Source organism: Phascolarctos cinereus, unplaced genomic scaffold (assembly GCF_003287225.1).
Source record: "Phascolarctos cinereus isolate Bilbo 61053 unplaced genomic scaffold, phaCin_HiC Scaffold_4;HRSCAF=312, whole genome shotgun sequence".
Taxonomy (NCBI): Eukaryota; Metazoa; Chordata; class Mammalia; order Diprotodontia; family Phascolarctidae; genus Phascolarctos; species Phascolarctos cinereus.
The window spans coordinates 537,216,594-537,237,122 of record NW_027555847.1 but is presented as its reverse complement, the minus strand read 5'-3'; the positions used below and the strand labels follow the sequence as shown (position 1 = coordinate 537,237,122).

The window sequence follows — 20,529 nt, the reverse complement described above, 5'->3', positions numbered from 1 at the left end:
ATAATAAACTTCACAGATCAATCGCACATTAATTAGCAGCAAAGCTTTCTGTTAATACTTTGTACTGACATAGCATTTTTACTCCAGTAGACCTCACAGCATTTATGTAAGTACTAATCCAAGGATTCCAGCTTTAACAAGCCTGTATTATTGGCAATAACTTGTAATAATAGACTGTTAAACGCTGGAAGAAACAGTGGAAACCATTTAGCCCAACCCTTCTTTTTACTGAAGAGGAAACAGGCACAGGCCTGTGTTTCATCGTGCTTTCCAATCTACTTACATATGAAATTCAAGACTCCTTCACGTGATATTAGTTGTAATATTAATATACATTTGTTTACAAAACACATAAAAAGCTAAGAATTCATTAATGCTTTTAAAAACAACAACAACAACAACAACAAATGTTTTGCTTCACTTTAGAGTAGCATTTGCATAAAAATTCTCAGACTCCTCAAGATCAAGCAGATGCATTGGTTTACTAGAGACTAGATAAAGTGAAAGGCCAGACTGGAAAAGCTCCTGGGTGGAGGTGAGGGAATGAGAGATAATTACGAAGATGCTTGAATGGATGTTTGAATCGATCGTTTTAAACCCCTACCACCGGCCAAGCCAGGAATAAGAGTTTCTGACCTCTAGGAGCTCACACTACGTGGGGGACAAAATACACGCATAAGATGAAGCCCAAGCCTGGCAGCACAGAGGCGCGTCATCATTCCGGAACGTTTGGGCGTTTTATATTTTTGTAGACATTTATCAATTTCCCTTGAATCCTCCGTTTTGTAGCCCGTATGGTTGTGTAAAGTAGTTTTCGATAATTTTAAAATTTCCTTTCTGATGTGCACTTTATTCATCTTTTATTTGCCGTTTGATCTCTCTCTCTCCTCCCTCCCCCAATGAGATTAGCTAATGGTTTATCGATTTCGTCAAATCTTAAAAAAAAAAAACCAACAGCTTGAAATTTCGTCCATCATTTGTATGTTCTTTTTTATTAGGGTCTATTGATAATGTGAAAGGTCGGGACTCTCTTTCCCTCTCCTCCCACTACGCTCCTCATCAGTTGATCCATGGCTTCCGTCAGATCTCAATAAATTTATCCTGGGTTCTGGGGGGCAGCGACCTTATACACGGGCCATTAGACCACCCCCACCCCACCTTTCTATCGCCAGCTCAGCCGCCTAGTACCCAAGAGCGACCTGCGCGCCACCAGCGGCGGGCGGAGGAAAACGGCCCGGCCGCAGGCGGTGATGGGGCCGGGTGCCTGAGGAAGAAATTTCCGCGGAGGCCCGGAGTACTTCGGCGAGCGGCGGCGGGCGGGGGCCGTGAGTGCGGAGTCGCTGACGGTCGTTAGAACTTCGGCCTCCTCCGCCGCCTCCGCCTCCGCCTCCTCTTCCTCCTCCTCCACAGAGGGAAGGCGACGAGCCCCCTCCCCTCTACTGGGCTCCGGGCCGCCTTCGGGCTCCGTCCCACCCGGGTCAGCGTTCTAGCGTCTCCATGGCGACCGGACGGGGCTGGATCCTCCGGCAGCACTGCAAGGGGCTGGTGCGGACAGCCGAGGAGATCCCGTGGCAGCTGCGCCTCCCGCCAGTCGACGCTGCCTGGGCCTCCCCTCCCGCGCCCCTCGACAGGGCCCCGGGGCCCTATTTCTTCCGGAGGCCCAGGTAACCTAGCCAGGGGGGGAGGAGGAACGGGAAGAGGAGGAGGAAAAGGGAAAGGAAGAGGGAGAGTAGAGGAAAGGAGAGGGGGAGGGGAGCCGAAGAGAAGCGGAGGGGAGGGGGTTGGGGGAGGGGAGGTGCACTGGCCTCTCGCGGTCGGCATTGGCCTCTAGGCCACCGAGACCTCCGGACCCCAGGGGAGAGAACCACACCCCACGCTTGCGCGGGAGTGAGACTAGGGGCTGGGGTCTCTCGCCTACACCATGTAGCCTCCGGGTTTCGTGGAGGGTGTGGCAGGGGCCGAAGGCGTGGGGAGGAATGCGTTGGGATCTCAGATCAGGAGCTGGGAGGCATCGCAGGTGGACAGTTTTATAGATGAGGAACCGAGGCCCAGAGACGTTAGAAGAGTGAATAGGAATCTTTCCTTTTGGGGCGTCTCTGTTGTTTCTTTTGTGCCAGCTACCTAGCAGAAGTTATTAACCTTTATTTTTAATTTTTGGTGTCATGGCCCCCTTTGGCAGTCTGGTGAATTCTGTGGACACCTCATTATATTGTTTTTAACGTTTTTTTGCTTATCTATTTATTTTATCTATTTATAGATATTGCATTTAACATACATTTTTTCAAATATTGAGTTTCAAATTCTCCCCCTCCCTTATCCGTTGAGAAGGCAAGCAATATATCAGTTACACATGTAGAGTCATGCAAAACATTTCCGTTATTACCCATGTTGTCCCCCCCTCAAAAAAAAGGAACATAAAGTGAAAAAAGTATGTTTCAATCGGTACTCAATTCATCAGTTCTCTCTTTCCAGGAAGTGGATAGCTTTCTAAAAAAATTTATTTTAAATCATGAGTCCTTTGGAATCGTCTTGGATCATTGTATTTTGGATTGGAATAGCCCAGTCTTTCACAGTTGTTCATCGTTATATTGCTATTGCTGTATAAAGTGTTGTTCTCCTGGTTCTGCTCATTTCATTTTGTATCAGTTCATATAAATGTTCCAGATTTTTCTGAAACCATTGTGTTAGTCGTTTTTATAGCATAAAACTCTTCTGTTGCAATCATACCGCAACTTGTTCAGCCATTCAGCAATTGGTAGGCATCCTCTCAATTTTCAATTCTTTGCCACCATAAAAAGAGCTGCTGTAAATATATTTGTACATATAGGTCCTTTCCCTTTTTCTTTGTTCTTTTGGAGATACAGACCTAGTAGTGGTAGTATTGGGTCAAAGGGTACATACAGTATTATAGCCTTATATTGTTTATAAATGCATAAAAATAAAATACATAGGTTTACAAAGGAAAACAATTATATTGGTATACAATTGCCCCAAAATTTTCAACATCAACTAAAACAAGTTTATGGGCCCCAGGTTAAGACCCTCTGGCTAGTGTCTTTTTATTCTTCCAGCATTTTCAAATCACTTGAACTCTTGGAGAAATCTGGAGGAAATTTGAAGAAATATCATACTTTTTATTTAATGGAAAGCTGCAGTAAGCCCCAAGAAATTTCACCATCTCCACATGACTGGACTTGGAGGAAGAGAGAGAGAGACACCCTGGCTACCAGAAATCTGTCAGTGAGGCAAACCTATATTGCTTAGCATCAGTCAAACTCCAGGGAAGCTTATGCTGGTGACTGTCTAAAAGGAAACTGTTGTCCAGAGTCTGTTCTCTGAAATAAGTTCTGTGCCATTTGTGCTTTCTTCTAATACCAAATATGAAAGGGATCTAGGCTGAGAAGGAATTTGGGACTTCTCCCCTGTTTTCTTTTGACTTGTGTTATTAAAACCTGGGGGAGGGTTGGGTCTAAAATATACCCATCCAAATCCTTATATGATTCGTAATATGCAGAGCAAAAGAAGACTTACTTAAGAGATGACATTAATTCAATTCAACAAACATTAAGCCCCTTCCTTGTGCTATCTAGGTTTGGCCCTGGGAGAATATGAAGACAGAGATAAACATGGATAATATAAAGACAGAAACCTAACGTTCTCTGCTGTCAAGACTTTTATGTTCTACTGGAGGTGAAACAAAATATATGCAAAATAATTTCCTTGGGAGAGAAGGAAGAGGAGAACAACAACTTGGGCCACTAGGGAAAGACTTGTCTAAGAGGTGACAGCTGAGTTCAGAAGCTTTTAAGGAAGGTAGAGATTGCAAGAGACAGAGGTGAGAGGAGAGATAGCATTCTAGTCATATGGGATAGTTTTTGCAAAGCCGTAGAGGCAGCAGACAGAATACCATATATAGATTGTAATATGGAGAACATACTGGAGCAGAGGGATCATTTAGCTCCTCTGCTTCTTGGTTTTTAAAGCCCTTCACAGTCTGGCTCCAACCTACTTTTCCATGGTTTATAGCGTATTACTCTTCTTTCTGAGGTTTGCATTCTAGTCAGACTGGCCTGTTTGCTATTAAAAAATATGATGTTGCTTCTCCTGCCTTTTTTCTTTGTAAATACCCTCCCCATGCCTGGAATGTACTGCCTTATCATTTCTGCCTCTTAGAGTTGTTGGCATCCTTCAAAACTCAGTTTGAGAGTCACCTCTTATAAGATAGTCTATCTTGATTCTCACCCAACCCCAGTTGCCATCCTTATCTCCCTAGAAATAACTTGGTAATATTCTATATACATAGTCCCCCCTACCCTGACTAGAACGCATGCTCCTTGAGTGCAGGGATTTTTGTTTCTTATGGGGTAACCAGGTGGTCATATCTAGATGTCTTAACAGCAGTTGATTATTGCAGGATGAATCTCAACACTGAGAAGAGGATAGTGATGAGATCACTGAAGAAGTGTGCAAAGAAGAGAAGAGGGCTTAGGAGAGATCCCTGGGTGCAGTCATGGGAAGGAGCAGGGAAATGGGTCATGGTTTGAAAATAAAACTCGGAAAGAACAGTGAGATAGGAAAAGCAGAAAAAAGCAGGGAAGAGTATTTAGGGGTAGTCCAGTGTCAGATACTGCCGAGAAGTCAAGAAGGATAAGGATGGAGAAAAAGCCGTTGGATTTAGCATAGTTAACCTTGGACAGTGTATATAAATGATGGAAATGCATATGACACAACCATATCTATAACTACTATTAACATGTCATGTAAAATTGTTAACAATGCACATTCAGATTATACTTTGCTCATTTCTCCCACTGTTTGTGCCTCGTCCTGAAATTGCTTTGTTATTTTGTATGTGTTTATATGCACATGTGGTCTCTCCCAATACTTTGTAAGCACTTGAGGGCACAGACTATTTCATTTTTGTCTTTGCATGCCTAATACCTGTCACAGTGCCTTAGAACATACTAGGTGCTTAATAACTGCTTGATTGATTTACTTACACTGAGTAAGAGAACTAGTACAAATGTTATTTATCCCTATTTTTATCATTATTGAAACTGAGAGGTTGAATGATTTGCTCCGGAATCACAGAGTTAGTAAGAGTATAGATTAGGATTAGAACCCATATCCCCTGATCCCAGATATGTACAGTGTTGGTTCCATTATATCACATACACACATTGGTAGCTTTTTAGTCTGATCAAGTAGGGCTATCTAACACAAATTCCAAATACTTTGGGGAATTGTTATATAACCTCAACACCCTTTTGGTACAAAATATCTCTGATTAGAAGCAGCTAGGTTGTGCAGTGGATAAAGTGCTGGGCCTGGAGTCAGGAACATCCAAGTTCAAATCCTGTCTCTTGACACTAGATTTGTGGTCTTGGGCAAATCACATAACCTTCATTTGCCTCAGTTTCTACAACTGGAAAATGGAATGGGGATAGTAATAGCTTGTACCTCCTAGGATTTTTGCAAGGATACAATGACTTAATGTTTGCAAAGAGCTTAGCATATATAGTGCCTGGAACATAGGCAGGCACTATATAAATTTTTTTATTGTGATGATTATGATTATTATAGTATGCCAGTTCTGCATGATTTGGTACAGGAATATATATCTCTTTTCCTTTGGGACTTTTATTTTTGCCCCTGCTGTTCCATTTCTTTGGTTTTACTTATTTTTGAAGATTCCTGTGTTTCTGTGGGGATACATACTTGAGAGAGTTGGAAAAGAAAGAAGACAGGGTAGTGTGTAACCAAAGTAAGCTTTTACAACTGTTCTAGGTGACCTAAGTGGAGACTTTTTCCACACTGGAAAGGATAGCTCTCACTTGGCAGAGGTGGCCTTTAAATCTGAATGCCTTTTGAAGTAAAATTACAATTAGAGTACTCTTCTTAGATAATATCTGTCTTGTCTTTTACTAGCATCCTAATGACTTGTCTTTCCCACTGGGTCAACAGATCTTCACAGATTAAAGGGATATTATGTTGCACCCATATTTTCTAGTTCACAGATAGTAAAATTATTCTGAGTTCTTAGCACAATTATCAGCTAGCCTCAGGAATTACAAATACCACAAACTCTGACAAATAGCATATTGAGAAGGCCACTAATAACTTGTTTAGAAGAAAAATGCCCTGGAACTCAAATAGGAAATGTGAATTTTAAATCAATTTGCCACTGTTACTGAAATTAGACTTTTTTGTTGCCTCTTTATAGGGGAGAACAGAAAGATTTTTATGTCTTCACCCTTTCGATACTTTTTAAGTTGAGTGAACTTAGTGACAACATGATATGATTAGAATGCCTTTTATTATGTTTGGCCCAGGAAGCTTGAGTGTAATCTGTGATTTGTGGGTTCATTAGTAAAGGAAAGACAATTAACTAAAAATCATTTTGTTGACTGATTATCGTCCAAACAATTGGCAATTGTTAGCATCTCCAGATAAAACAGGAAAATTAGATATTAGTAAGGAATGCGTGATTCTGTGTTTTAAAACAGGGTGTACTTACGGGAATCCACAAATTTGAAAATGCCTAAAATTTCTGAAATATAGAAGAAGAAATATAGAAAAAATTATAAAAATATTTTTCCTACTTAGTGTAGTTCATTTTAGTATAGTGCTATTTTAAAAACTAGGACTCAGAACCAGTTTTCTTTTGTTCTTTATTGTACTTGTTCACAAATGACAGATTAAAGGGTGTCACTTCAAAACATAAAGTGACTTATTTTTTCCTTCAACTAAAATTTTCATTTTGGATAGAAAATATGCATCAATAGTGTCTAGGAGTCAAATGTACATCTTAACCTTGTGGGCTATATGGACACGTGCATTTAGGTGTAAAGAACCTGCTGTATTGTTAATTGGCTACCTCTTGAAATAGAGGGTTAATACATTTTATGAAGTTAGAGATAACCTGTTTTTAATGGTACTTTAACAGTTAGGAAAGGATGATATGCTGGGAAGAAGCAAATTACTTTTCTTGGTCCTTTTTTTTTTAAATGAAGGGACTAGACAAGATCATCTGTACTTTTTTTTTTAGCTCTAGAATTCAGCTATGTGTAAAAAGATAATTGGATTTGAAAAGGAGTTGGGTTTGAGTCCCAGTTTTGCTACTTTTCAGATGGTGTTGAGCAAGTCTCCATTGTGTAATTTTGAATTGGGACTAGATACCTGCAATACTTTCCTCACAAGGTTGTTGTGAGGAAGCTGCTTTGTAAAAATTGTAAAAGAACTTCATATGTGAAATATCATTAAATTTGAAATGTTATTAAAAGAGGAGTGGGAATATTTAGTTCTTATTAAACGTTTCTATCCTTTTTTTGTAGTTTACCAGTGTTTGAGAATGCTATCATGCATAGATGACTTCATTTTAGTTCCATTTTGGAAATACTTACTATTGGTTATTCTTTGTTTATCGTATGTACACTGTTTATTTTACAAAAGAGAAACAACAGTTAAGTAAAAATACGTATTTACATAACTCTCAATTCACTCTAGTGAATTCCAGGGGCCATGTGGTAAAATTGTATATGAATTAGAGAGGTCTAGATTTGTATTTTTCTGGGAGAGGAAGAAAGTAAGCTTACTGTTTTATTTTTCATCACATACAGGTAAATATTGGTCAGTTTTAAAATAATTACTTATTTTCTGCCATCATATAATTGTTGTAGCTAGAGTTGGAACTGGCCAATGTCCATCAGAGATTAGTAGACAATGGTGAATAAAAATATGCTGACATGTCTCCAATTTGATGCTTTATTTTTATAGTTAACAATTTCTGTAGCTCTTGAAGATTTATAAATTGCTTTCTTCATAGTAACCCCAAGTAGGAAAGTAATCCTATGTAATCACTCGCATTTTACAGATGAAAAAGTGATTCACTTGTCTATAGTGTCATAGATAAGGTTAAAGTAGGGATTTGAACCCAGGTTTCTCTTGACTCGATCAACAAGTATTTTTAAAAATATATTTTCATTTATTTCATTAAGTATTCCCAGTTACATATAAAACATTTTTAACGTTCATTTAAAAAATTTTGAGTTTGAAATTCTCTCTTTCTCTCCTGCCCCTCTCCCAGCCCTTGAGAAGGCATTATATCAATTATACCTGTGAAATCATGTAAAACATATTTCATAGTAGCCATTCAGCAAGTATTTTTAAAAGACTGACTATATACCAGAGACTATACTAAATATTGGAAATGGAAAAATAAATCATTCCCTGCCCTCAAGGATTTTATATCTGAACTTACATCATGCCATGTTATGTTATGTCATGTCAGGTCAATCTTTCTCCAAATCCAGCATAATTTCCTTGATGATATCAGACTGCCAGGTTTGTTAGTTATCTTCTAGCAGTTTTTTTTTAAATGAATAAGTGAGAAAGATTGCTTAACCCCTCTCCCCCAAGGTATTTTAAAAACAGAAAAATCACCTTTTATTGTATTAAGAGCCCTGAATAAGCAGTTGTTCATCTCTCAGGATGAGAACAGAAATGTGAGAATAGACTTTATTCTATTATTTACTTATCTTGGAAGACAACATTTCATAGACTTCTTAGCTACAATATAGTTATATGAGGAACATTCATAGTTTGAGTCCTTCAAGTTAATATTATAACAGTTTATATTTACATAGTACTTTATAATTACTAAGATCTTAATGTACAGTACACTATCCTATTTGGGTTTTTTGTCAATCCCAAGACAGATATTTTGCAGATGAGGGTACTTAAGCTCAGAAAGGTGATTTAACTTGTCCCAGTGTCACCCCATAATAAATTTTGGGGCCATGGATTCTTAGTCCTGTTGGAATTTTTTTTTTTTACTATACTTCATATATTGCCTTTTCATTTCTTTCTTTTTCTTTTCATTTTTGGGTGCATTTGCAGTCTCCAGTTGGTATTTATATAACTTTAATTTCTTCCTGATTGTTTTCAGTAAGGGATCAGATGTCATGCTTAATCCTAAGCCTTCAGAGCAGTCTACCATGTGTGAAAGACATTGTGCAAAGTCATCCTCAAAACTTTCTATGCACATAGAAGGGTAAGTAACAGAAGTAGTCTGTCATTTTGACTGCCATTCCTTTTAGGAGGGAAGGAGATGTTGGGGGGAGAAGGGGTATGACACTATATATCAAATTGCTATTTTGGCTTTGAGTTCTTTAAAAATAGAAGGGGGGGGTGTGGGATGAATGTACAGTACAGAGGGGTTGATGTGAGTCATCAGCCTGTCATCATTATCATTTAGACTAGTTTTCTGAAACTAAATCTTTAAAAGTAGCAAGTAAATTTAATTTTCCTGTTGTTAAACTGCTTTTAACATTTATTCTCTCTTCTGAGTAGAGAGCAGTAGAAAGGGGGGAGAGAGCAGTTTTTTTTTTGCTTTGAAAGCAGAGTATTCTCTTGAATTATCTGATGTTAGATAGTTTGAAAGATCATCTTCCCTTCAGAACTTGTGCTTCAACAGCAAGTTTAGCATTATAGGATATTTCCTCTTTGTGATCAGATAAAATACTCTGTGAGATGTCAGGAAGCAGTGTACAATTTTCTAATGTGAATTTGAAAAATAATTGGATGCCAGAGAAGAAAAGCTAAAGGACCTCAGTTTTGTACTTAAACAGACCTAAACATTGGAGAAGTTCAGGAGATAGTATCTTTTGTGATAGATTTTTGAATAGCTGTATAATAATATATATTAGGGGAGGAAGTGGAGGGCATTTCTATAGTCAGTTTTTCTATAAGTATTTAAAAATATGAACTTTAAGGTTTACTTTTTTGAAGAACAGATTTTGCTTACTACATTATTTCAACTTCTTTTGTAAATGCAGTGACCTTTTCCTTCTATTTCTCTTCTGCCCCACCATATGAAATAATTAATTTAAAAGTATAACACACTGTTGATATGAAATATTGAATGAAAGGTGAGGGAAGGAAATAAGCATTTAGTAAGCGCCTACTCTGTGCCAGGCACTGTGTTAATCACTTTATTCAAATATTATCTCCTTTGATCTTACAACAGCTCTGGGAAGTAGAGTCTGATATTATCGTCACTTTACAGATGAGTTAGTTGAGGAAAGCAAGGTTTAGTGACTTTCCCAGGGTCATACAGGAAGCGTCTGAAACTAGATTTAAATTCAGGGCTTCCTGACTCCAGGTCTAGCACTCCATCCATTCTGTCATCTAGCTGCCTCAATGAATAAACTTCATAGAAACTTAGTGGAAGGTAATTAGAAGCAGCCTCTTTGGAGACTTATTAATGTCTTGTGAGGGCTTTCTTTTTTAGCTTTATTTGGAAAGGACACATGATTGGTAGAATTATAGCATTTCATGCTTGATTCCTTCTCTACTTCCTCATTTCTTCCTGTTTTGACAACTAGGTAAAATACAACAAAGTAGTGGTCACTTTCTGGTTTGCATTATTGACTTCTGTGCTGACTGAATCTCTCTTTGTTCTATTCTTTTTGGTTCTAAGTTACTTACCTTTAAATTTGTGGTCAGTAGTTCCCCTTATAAATACATTAGCACGATCAGTATGAAAACAATATTAGATCTTTACCTTTTAGGTTTTTAGATTAATGCTGAATTATATCTGAGTTACTATAGTGAGATACAGGTGTAAGATCTGAAGTATTTGGTCCAGAATTTTAGTCCTTTCTATATTCCAAATAACTAATTAGGTATTTAGCCTTGATACCTGTTACTAGTTATATATTACTGTGTAAGTTAAGATCCATTAATTTCTCTTAATGGTATGGGCATAATAAGAAATGATGCAAAGATCTGTGAAACTAGGATAGAATTCTGTTATTTAGTGAAGTTAATATCATAACTGCTCATCTGTGTTAATGAAAAGAGTAGCAGCACACAGTTACAGTTATCCCAGGAGAAGAATGGCTTGTGGTCTATCTTGTAAGTGACTTAAAAGAGATCCATTTTTAGTAAGGGTTATTCCTTTGAATATGGCTAGAAGGTGAAAATATTTTATTGTAAGTAACTTACTTGATATGCTCAAACTTGTTTGAAATTGATTATTCATTGTATTTATGCATTCTGTCCTAGAACCTTTTGTTACAACTGAAGTTTATCTGGTAACTTATTTATTTTAGTTTTTAAATTTATTTTAAACTTAAATACAAAATAAGAAAATAAAAACATTGCCATGTACACAGCAGGACATCAGAGAGGATTCAATATAAAGCAATATCTGGTAACTTTTAAATGAATTAATTTTTTGTTAGAGTCTATCTCATAAAAAATGCTCTGTTATTAATTCTTTTGCAGAATTTCATCTTCCTAATGGGGGAGTGAATAATGCTTAAGTACACAAATTGGGCTCCAATTTTCTGTTTGTATCCAAGTTTCATATCTATATCTATATATATACATCTATACATCTGTGTATATGTATGTTTGTATATACATACACACGACAATTAGCTAACCTTAAAATGTAAATTCCCTGGTCTAAAAAGGTTCCTAATTTGATTTTCTAATAATAGAGAAATGAAGTTTGAACTGACTTTCATTATTTGACCTGGTTATTGGCAAAATACATTTAAAATTGTGTTAAGACCAATTTTGTAGGAAATTTTTAGCAGAGAAGAACATCTTTACAAGTGACCTGTACCAGAGAAGAACTGCTCTGAGACCACACATAAACCAGAGTTGCATCTGATGTTTCCCAAAAACCAAAGGGACCAGACTTTTATTTTACTGTTCACTTTTCACCTTTCGACTTTTATCTGTAAGGTCTACTTACCAAAGGGGATGGCCCCCTTTTATTTTGTCAAAGTGCCTGTCAGTTTTTCCTCGTTTCCACTTACATTGTTTCCCCTTATAAGCTCCGTAGTTAAGAACCCTTGATAAAGTGTTTGTAATATCAGTTAGTGATTTCATTGAAGAGACTTTGTCTCTCAATAGAATCAAATGGGGGAATGTGAGAAGTGATTATTTCTCTCTTATATTTAATAACTAATTATTGTACCAGGATCAAAGTTTTCCCCTTTTCTACTTCCTTATCCAGAAATCAACCAGTGTTGGAAATTTTTCCAAAACACTTACCCAGCCAGGATGGCTGAAATCTAATCAAAGACAGTAACTAAGTTTGGGCTAACAGGTACATTTTTGCTCATTGTGTTTGCTCAGACAGGTCTGGTAAGTGTTGATTCTCCCTCTTCCTTTTGTCAGATAGATGATATGGAAATTGATAAGTCTCTTTGACCAAGATCTGGGTGACTGAAGTCATGTACCCCAAGACTCTTGTAATATAGTCCACCCTTTCATTGTAATGTTTATTCTTTCATTAATTGTTAACTAATCGGAATTGATTGCCACCCTCAGGAACACCTTCCTGTCAAAGGGCATATAAATTGTGAGCCCACCACCATGAGAGTTCTTTGGTCTTAGAGAGATGGCCAAATGACCGTCCTTTTATTAATAAATGTACTGGCCTTATTAATACAGTTATTTAATTACCCAGAAAAAGTAAATACATTAGAACTTTTTTTATAAAGCTGATTATCTGTGTTTTATGAGATGTGTTATATAAGGATTTTCTACTGAATTATACTTAAAGTTATTTAATGATGGTACTGACTAATTCTATTTACTTCTTTTTTGAAGAGTTTTCTTTGTTTCAGATTAACCTCCAAACTTCTTTAAATCATATTGATATATATATAGAAAGAAAATGAAATGTATTCAATATTTCCTAAAAAGACCTTCGCTGTGCTTCTTTGAAGTAATCCTGAAATCTTGAAAGCTATGCTAGTGGAATTTAAGGTCTTGTAGTTTCTATTAAAATGAGAACGCTATGTTTGAGTACCAGTACCTCCATAAGTATGGCGGTATTTATCATTAATAGACTCACCAGGTAATGAAATTGGCCTGGGCAAGTCAGGGAATTAGGAAAAATGATCATCAGTCCTGTTCAGGCCTTTTTCTGTCTTTCTAATGTTAGAAAAGAGAGAACAGGAGAGAACTAAGAAGAACTCATTATAAAAACTATAAATGTTTAATTAATTGTTGGTTCTGTTTGTTGTGCACAACTAATTCACTTGGCTATAGAGCCTCCTTAGGGCCTAGGATTTCCCAATCACCTGATGAATCAAGACCAGCTTGATTTTCTATCTCGAATGCGCATTGATGAGGCGGAGGCAGGATGGAAGCAACTCCGTTTATTTTTAGCAAAGCACTTAACTTATATAGTAAAATAACAGGAACTCTTTCTCAAGTTACAATGACGTATAGTCCATGCTGTGCTCAAGGACAGTGCATGCCCGTCCTGTGCGCTTATCTGACTCCAATCCCAGAATAGACTGCTAATGGCCATACAATAACTAGGGGAGTTAAAGATTGTTAAAGATCCATACAGTGGAGCACCGAACCAGGCCACCTTTGCTCAAAGATCAGCACCCAAGAGGGGTCTTCACCCATCAGTGAGACCTGTTGAACAGCCTGTGGCCCTCTACATCCTACAGATCTCCAACATCTTTTGATATAAATCAACAAATGAGATGGTATACTACTAGAAAAATTGAGTTACAATATTAGTGAGAGACAGCAAGTTGCTTTAGGATACTGAAAGAACCCACAAACTGCTACAGCCAGCAAATACTTATTTTACCAAGCAGAGACATGTTAGCCAAAGGCAAAACAATTTTATAGTATGAAGTCATTTGCGAAATACTATGGAGAATAATGCAAGATTGTGAATATCATCTCACAAAATAATGAAAAACAGCAGAGGGGAAATAAATTTGCAGGAAGTTTGGTGTTAGATCCAACTAAGCCATACTATCTGAAGAACAATTTTCAGATTAAACTTGGAAGGAGAGAACAAACAGGTGGAAACTGTAACAGATTTGTCAGCATTTCTGTAGTCACTTAGACAGCAATGGAATTACCACAGGTGAATTTGAAACTTACATACTGTTTGCGAAGTGGAAATGACGCTTAGGAAGATAAAGTTGGTAAGAGTTGTTGGACCAGACCAACTGTATACAGAAGAAGTTTGTGCTATGGTTGACACAATTGTAAAGCATTGAGGGTAAATATATATGATATCTTAATGAGAAGAATGTATCAATTGATTGAAAATAATGCCACCAAAATGTTTCAAGCCACACAATACAGTAGGGTCTCTTCAGTGATATTTGTAACCATTCAACTAAGTTGAACCATCTACAAAAGGAGAAAAAAACAACAAAAAATTAAGTTGTTCTGGTTATAATATACAATTGAGTAGGAAATCCTATATGTTTGTCTACAAATACATCTGTGTTTGATAGAATTGATTAAATGAGAGAAGATTTGTAAAATGCTGAGAATAGTGCCTGGCATGTAGTAACTACATAAATGCTTATTCTGTCTGCACCTTTCCCTATTAGACAATGACTGTAAATGAGCAATGAACAGGAACAAATATTGAATAAGAACAATTAAGTAGGCATAACTGTATATAAGAAATTGTAGCAGTTTTCATTAATCTCAAGATACTTCCTGATGCAAAACTGTATCTTTTTCTTTTGCTTATTCACATTTTTTTAAATTTTTTAATGTAGTGTTTTATTTTTCCTTAATTACATATAAAAACAACTTTCAACATTCATTTTTAAAATTGAGTTCCAAATTCTCTACCTGCCTACCCACTTCCCTCATTGAGAAGGCCAGCAATTTGATATAGATTATACATGTATAATCATGTAAAACAAATTTTCCTGTTAGTCATGTTGTAAAAGAAAACATAGACCAAAATAAAAACCAAAGAAAAATAAAAGTTTAAAAAAAAAGCACGCTCTAATCTTTACACAGACTCCATCAGTTCTCTCTCTGGGGATGGACAGCATTTTTTTTAAAAAAAATTATTTATTTTGGGGCAGCTAGGTGGTGCAGTGGATAAAGCACCGGCCCTGAAGTCAGGATGACCTGAGTTCAAATCTGGCCTCAGACCAAACACTTGACACTTACTAGCTGTGTGACCCTGGGCAAAGTCACTTAACCCCAATTGCCTAAATAAAAAAAAAATAAATTATTTTTAGTTTTCAGCATTTACTTCCACAAGATTTTAAGTTCCAAATTTTCACCCCAACTTGCTCCTCCCCCCACCCCAAGATGGCATACATTCTGAATATCCCTTCCCCTAGTCTGCCCTCCCTTCTGTCTCTCCCCCTCTTCTCTTATCCCCTTCCCCTTCTATTTTCCTGTACAAAACCATATCTTTTTAACTGTATCCTTTTGTCGGTGCTCAGTACATAGAGCACCATAGTATCGAAAGCATCAGAATAGTATGTGAGCCAAATGGCAATGGACACACACACTGTGGTCATAAGCAATCTTGCAGCATGTTACCAGTGAAGATTTAGGTGCAAGAAATGGCATGATAAGTAGCGTCCAGGAAATGTATAACAAATTACTTTATCAAATGTTTGTGTTTCAGGTAGCATGTTAAATACTAAGGTTAAAAAAAAACAACCCAAACAAAACAAAATGAGTCCCTGCCTTTACAGAGTTTATATTGCTAATGGGAAGAGCAAATGCAAATAGGAACATACAAAATAATTTCAAAGATTGAGGGACAGCACTAATGAATAGCCAGTGCTGCACTGATACCTATAGAATTTTAAAAGACCTAGAGGAAGGGATGGCTAGATGTGTGTTGGATATGTCATTTATGCAGAATTCATGCAAGGACATAGACCAGAATTGCATAGAATAGGAAAGTGTGGTTGGGATAAACTCAGTCTCTAAGCTGTTGGAAGAAGTACCCTTATTAATGAAATCATAGTTCTGTTGAAATAATTGATTAGTTAAATGTGCATTTTATGTGTACACATACATATGGTACATATATACATATGTGTTGATATATTTATATTGTGTATATAAATGCACATGTATCTTTCCTACAGTCATGGAAAAAATATTATTTCTTGTCATTCAGTGTCCCTGAAGCTTCTTGCAGGAAGAGAATGAAGTTTACTTTCTCCAGTCATCAAAGCTCAATCTAATGAAAGTTTAAACAATTCCTAAGGAAAGTGAATCTTTTTTTAAAAGCTAAGACAGAAGCTTTATTCTGTAACAGCAATAATAACTGTTAACTCACTGATGAGAGTAAATTGGCATATAGTGAATAGAGAGTGGGCTTTGGAGTCAGCAATCTATCAGTCAACTGATATATTTCTAGATGTCTACTATGTGGTAAGCACTGTGCTAGGTTCTGGGATTACAAAAACAAAAATGAAATGGTCTTTGACTTCAAGGAACTTCTATTTTATTGGTGGTAAACAGCATGCTCACGTTTAAATCTATACAAAGTAAATAGTATTTTGGCTCATTGGGGGGTACTTAGAACCTTATGGAAGACCTAAATATAAGTCCTACCTCTGACACATACTAGCTATGTGACTCTGGGAAAATCAGGGCACCAGATGACCCTCTAGTAATATAAATTGCCAAACAGTTGCTGATACACATTGATAGAGGGAATTTCCTCGCTACCAATTCCTGTAGCAATGAAATAAATCATAGGTCAGCAACAATAATAAAATGTATGGATGCTTTTCCAGCTTTATTTGTCGTTAGATAGGAGTCCTTATTCTAGTGCACATTGAAAAAAATGTCTCGGTACTTTAAGGAAATGTGGTTTTGTTGTGGAACTCTTAGAGTTGTAGTAGTTGAAAAGTCATCACTCTGTTCCACCTAGTGATTGGCATCAGTGAATTTTTAGCTAGGTTGGTTCTTGTGTGACAGGGATCTAACCTGTTACCAGACTGTTACTTGAAACTCTTCTAGCTGGCAGAGCTTGCCAGACCTTGTCCTTTATTGCCTTAATGTTTTACATCCCAGATCACCTACATGTCATTCATAGCAAACAAAATGAGCAAAGGGATAAAGGTAGTAAAGTATAGGATGTGTTCATTTTGGCTAGAATATGGATCTTGAGGGGAACAGCTTAGGATGGTTTTGGATTATCGAGGGTTTTGAATCCCAGGGAATAGAATTTTTAACTTTTCAATAGTCAGTAAAGAACCTTTGAAAGTTTTGGGGCAGATGATAGTACTAATGCAGTTATGAGTAGGACTAGAGTGGGGAGGAAATAGGATCTACAATCAATCATGACATCTGGATAGATTAACAATGTAGAAATCCCCCAACTACCTGGTGGCAAAATAGTAGAAAGTAAGGAGAAATAAGATTGTTGGTATAACTATAAAGTGGTTAGTATCATCCACTGCTTTAATTATTTGTTGTCCTTGGACAAGAGACACCGACAGTCTTACGTAAATGGTTACGTCATTCCTGAGGTTTTGTCTAAAAGGACTTTTACAACCGTAAAAGCATTTGGTTACCTTTTCTTGTCTTCTTCCCTGGAACAGGGAATATCTTCTCATGCTGACACCAAACCCTGCCAGCTGCATAGTAGATATTGCTCCAGAAGTCCCCCTTTTCTATCTTCATTGACTCCCCCCCTTTTCTTGTGAAAAGTATTACTTCTCTGTCCTAAGTTTCCAAAGAATGCTGCTGATTGGCTGTGTACTCTAAGGGGGCATAGAAGGTTATAGAAATCTAAAATATAAAAATCCGTGCATTAGGAGATTGTTGCTGCAATCAGCAGTTTCCTTAGCATGCTAATACGTTTTTTTTGGCTTTCAGTTTGTCCTCCCATCTTTGATACCCTCTACAAAGAAGTTATAATCCTCTTAGTTGAGAAAATTCCCTGTCAGTGGCTTCTTTCTGTCTCAGATGTTTTGTGAAAACATATCCTGCATTAATTGTATATTCTGAGCCTGTCATTAAAAAAAAAAAAGCAAAACAAAACTTGGAAGACTAGCAGATTCCTGTGAGATAGTTGATCGGTATTTTTTCATAATTAAGGTTTGGGAAGACACATTTTCTCCATTTGAATCACCATAGGGAGGCAGTTATGTGATTCGGGTAATCCTTTTATGTTGGTCAGAGTTTGTGTTGCCTGGTAGTTTTGTCTTTTCCACTTTGTACTTATCCTTCTGTTTAAGGTTTGCTGAACCTGTTCCTAGGGCCTTCAATGTCAGGAACTCCCCACAGGCTATTATACAATTGTAATGTTTCATAGAATCATAAGATCTATCTATCTGGAAGGGACCTTGGGAGAACATTAGGCCTAACTATTTCCCTTAGTCGAGTAAACGCTTAAACCCTTCAGAAAACCTTGTAGGAACCTGATTTCACCTTGAAGTACCAAGAAAGTCATGTGAAAGATTTGGTGGTTACTCTTGAGGAGGACTGAATTAAAAATGGATGAATGTGGGAAAGGTAAGGATGGTCAAATGGTAAGTCTGTGATCTCTAATTGTAATGAGTGTGATTTCAAATAAATTGGGAAATACTAAATCATTTTCTAGTAGGCTTTAAAAATATTTTTCTTTGTATTAGTAAAGGATGTGTTTTCCAGTTTATGATCCCATGAATCCTGATATAAACCAATAGTAACCTTCTTGTGAGAGTCTCTGAAGTCCTCTGAGATATAGTTACTAAACTGTACTGATTAAAAAGTGCCAAACCCAGTCAGTGGATATTTATCAAGAACCTACTGTATGCTAGACACTATGCTAAATGCTGGGAATTAAAAGAAAAAAGTGAAATTGTCTTTGCCTTTAAGTAGTAAATTAGGGGAGACAACGTGTAAAGGCATACATTTGTACAAAATAAATGTTTAAATACGAGATGATTTTCTTGGGAGAAGATATAAATGTCTAGGGGAGGGATCAGAAAAGGCCTCATGTAGAAGAACTTGAACTGAACTTTGAAGGAAATGAGAAGTTTTAAGAGGAAGAGGGAAGGAAGAAGTACATGGGGAGAGTTTCTGCAAAGGCCTGGAAATTAAAGTTGGAGTTTCGTTTGTAAGAAACACAGCTAGTTTTTTTGTTATGCTTTTGGGTCACTTTATTGGATTATTGAAAAGTTCATGAGGAAAGAATTTTTTATTTCCAATAAAGAAAACAAGGAAGGGTAGTGATACAAATTACCTTAAAGGCAGCTAGTTGGTACAGTGGATAGAGCATTGGACTTGAAGTAAGGAAGACCTGAGTTCACATGTGACCTTAGACACTAGCTGTGTGTTATAGTTGAGTCCAATTCTCTGTGACCCCATTTAGAGTTTGCTTGGCAAGGATAATGGTGTGATTTTCCATTTCTCCACCTCATTTTAGAGATGAAGAAACTGAGGCAAACAGGGTTAAGTAACTTGCCCAGGATCACACAGCTAGTAACTGTCTGAGGCCAAATTTCAGGTCCTCCTTAGTCCAGGGTCGGTCCTCTGTCTTCTTCACCACCTAGCTGCCCATTACTGCCTCTGGGTAAATTAACTTCTGTCTGTTTGATCGACTATAAAATATGGATAATAATAACATCTACCTCCCAAGGTGGTTGTAAGGGTCAAACGAGATAATATTTGTAAAGCCTTCAGCCTAATGCTTGGCACATAGTAGGCTCTTGATAAATGTTTGCTCCCTCCCTCTCTCCTTGAATTTTGCATTCATTTACAGTTGGTAGGAACTGTTACTGTTCTTAGTTTCTTTAGCAGAGAAAACTAATTTGCAGATAAAAACTTACATTTTTTTCCTCTCTCCTTTTTCCTTAGTATGCCCTCTGAGATCCTACTGAAGATATTTTCTTACTTGGATGCTGTTACCCTTTTGTGCATTGGCTGTGTGAACAAGCGCTTCTATTCTTTGGCCAATGACAAGTAAGAAGAAAAGCATAACAATTCAATATTGTAATTTTTTATTAATCGCCTTTTATGGATAAAGGGCCTTGGACTAGGTCTTGGGGGTATGTAAACTTTAGAGTCAGGATCAGTCTAACTAGGGGATAGGACACAGGTATCCATAATACACACTACTAAGTAAGGGCTTAGAGACATGAGATGGAGTGATATCTGTGACATCCAAGATGACAGTAGGGCTGTCATTCCTAGAGGCACCAAGAAAGGCTTCATATGGGGAGTAGCATTTGAATTTAACTTTAAAGAATGGATAAGTTTGGGTCAGATAAACTTAGAAAAGGTATTACACATAGTAGAAAGCCTGAGCAAAGTTATAATTGCAGGAAAATAAGGAGTATCTTACTCATTTTCATATGCGTATCACAAGATCCCCTGGTATAAGGGATAAATTGGAGTAGGGAGAACTAGGGCGACATCTATTTTCTTTTTAGTTTTTTTTTTCCTTCAAAGAGCTTACAATTTAATGAATTAGATTGGAATAAAATCTTATACCACATCCATTACATTCATGTATCTTAAGTCAGGAGGACCTGTGTTCAAATTCGACCTCAAACACATGATATCACTAGCAGTGTGACCCTGGGCAAGTCACTTAATTCTAATTACCTCACACACAAAAAAATTTCCTCAGCACTGCCTAATTAATAGGTACTCCCTTAGGTTAGATTCTTTGATACCACAAAAAGAAGTGCATACCTTTTTTTTTTTTTTTGGCATATCAGTCAGTAAGCATTTATAAAGAGCCTGTTATGTGCCAGG

At 37.1% G+C, this 20,529-nt stretch overlaps 1 protein-coding gene across 6 annotated transcripts in view; it reads left to right on the top strand.

Annotated features, from left to right (window-relative positions):
• Nucleotides 1-20,529, top strand: part of FBXO15 (F-box protein 15) — a 106,303-nt gene that overhangs the window by 19,436 nt on the left and 66,338 nt on the right. For 3 of the 6 annotated variants that reach the window (XM_078153547.1, XM_020997711.2, XM_078153546.1), the window contains exons 1-4: nt 961-1,664; nt 3,072-3,236; nt 8,948-9,052; nt 19,627-19,731. In XM_078153547.1, coding sequence (XP_078009673.1) covers nt 1,498-1,664; nt 3,072-3,236; nt 8,948-9,052; nt 19,627-19,731 — 542 coding nt within the window. In that variant the 5' untranslated portion in view covers nt 961-1,497. Of the gene's footprint in view, nt 1-960; nt 1,665-3,071; nt 3,237-3,301; nt 3,836-8,947; nt 9,053-19,626; nt 19,732-20,529 lie in introns of those variants that run through there. The other 3 variants (XM_020997725.2, XM_020997733.2, XM_020997743.2) reach the window with 3 other exon arrangements.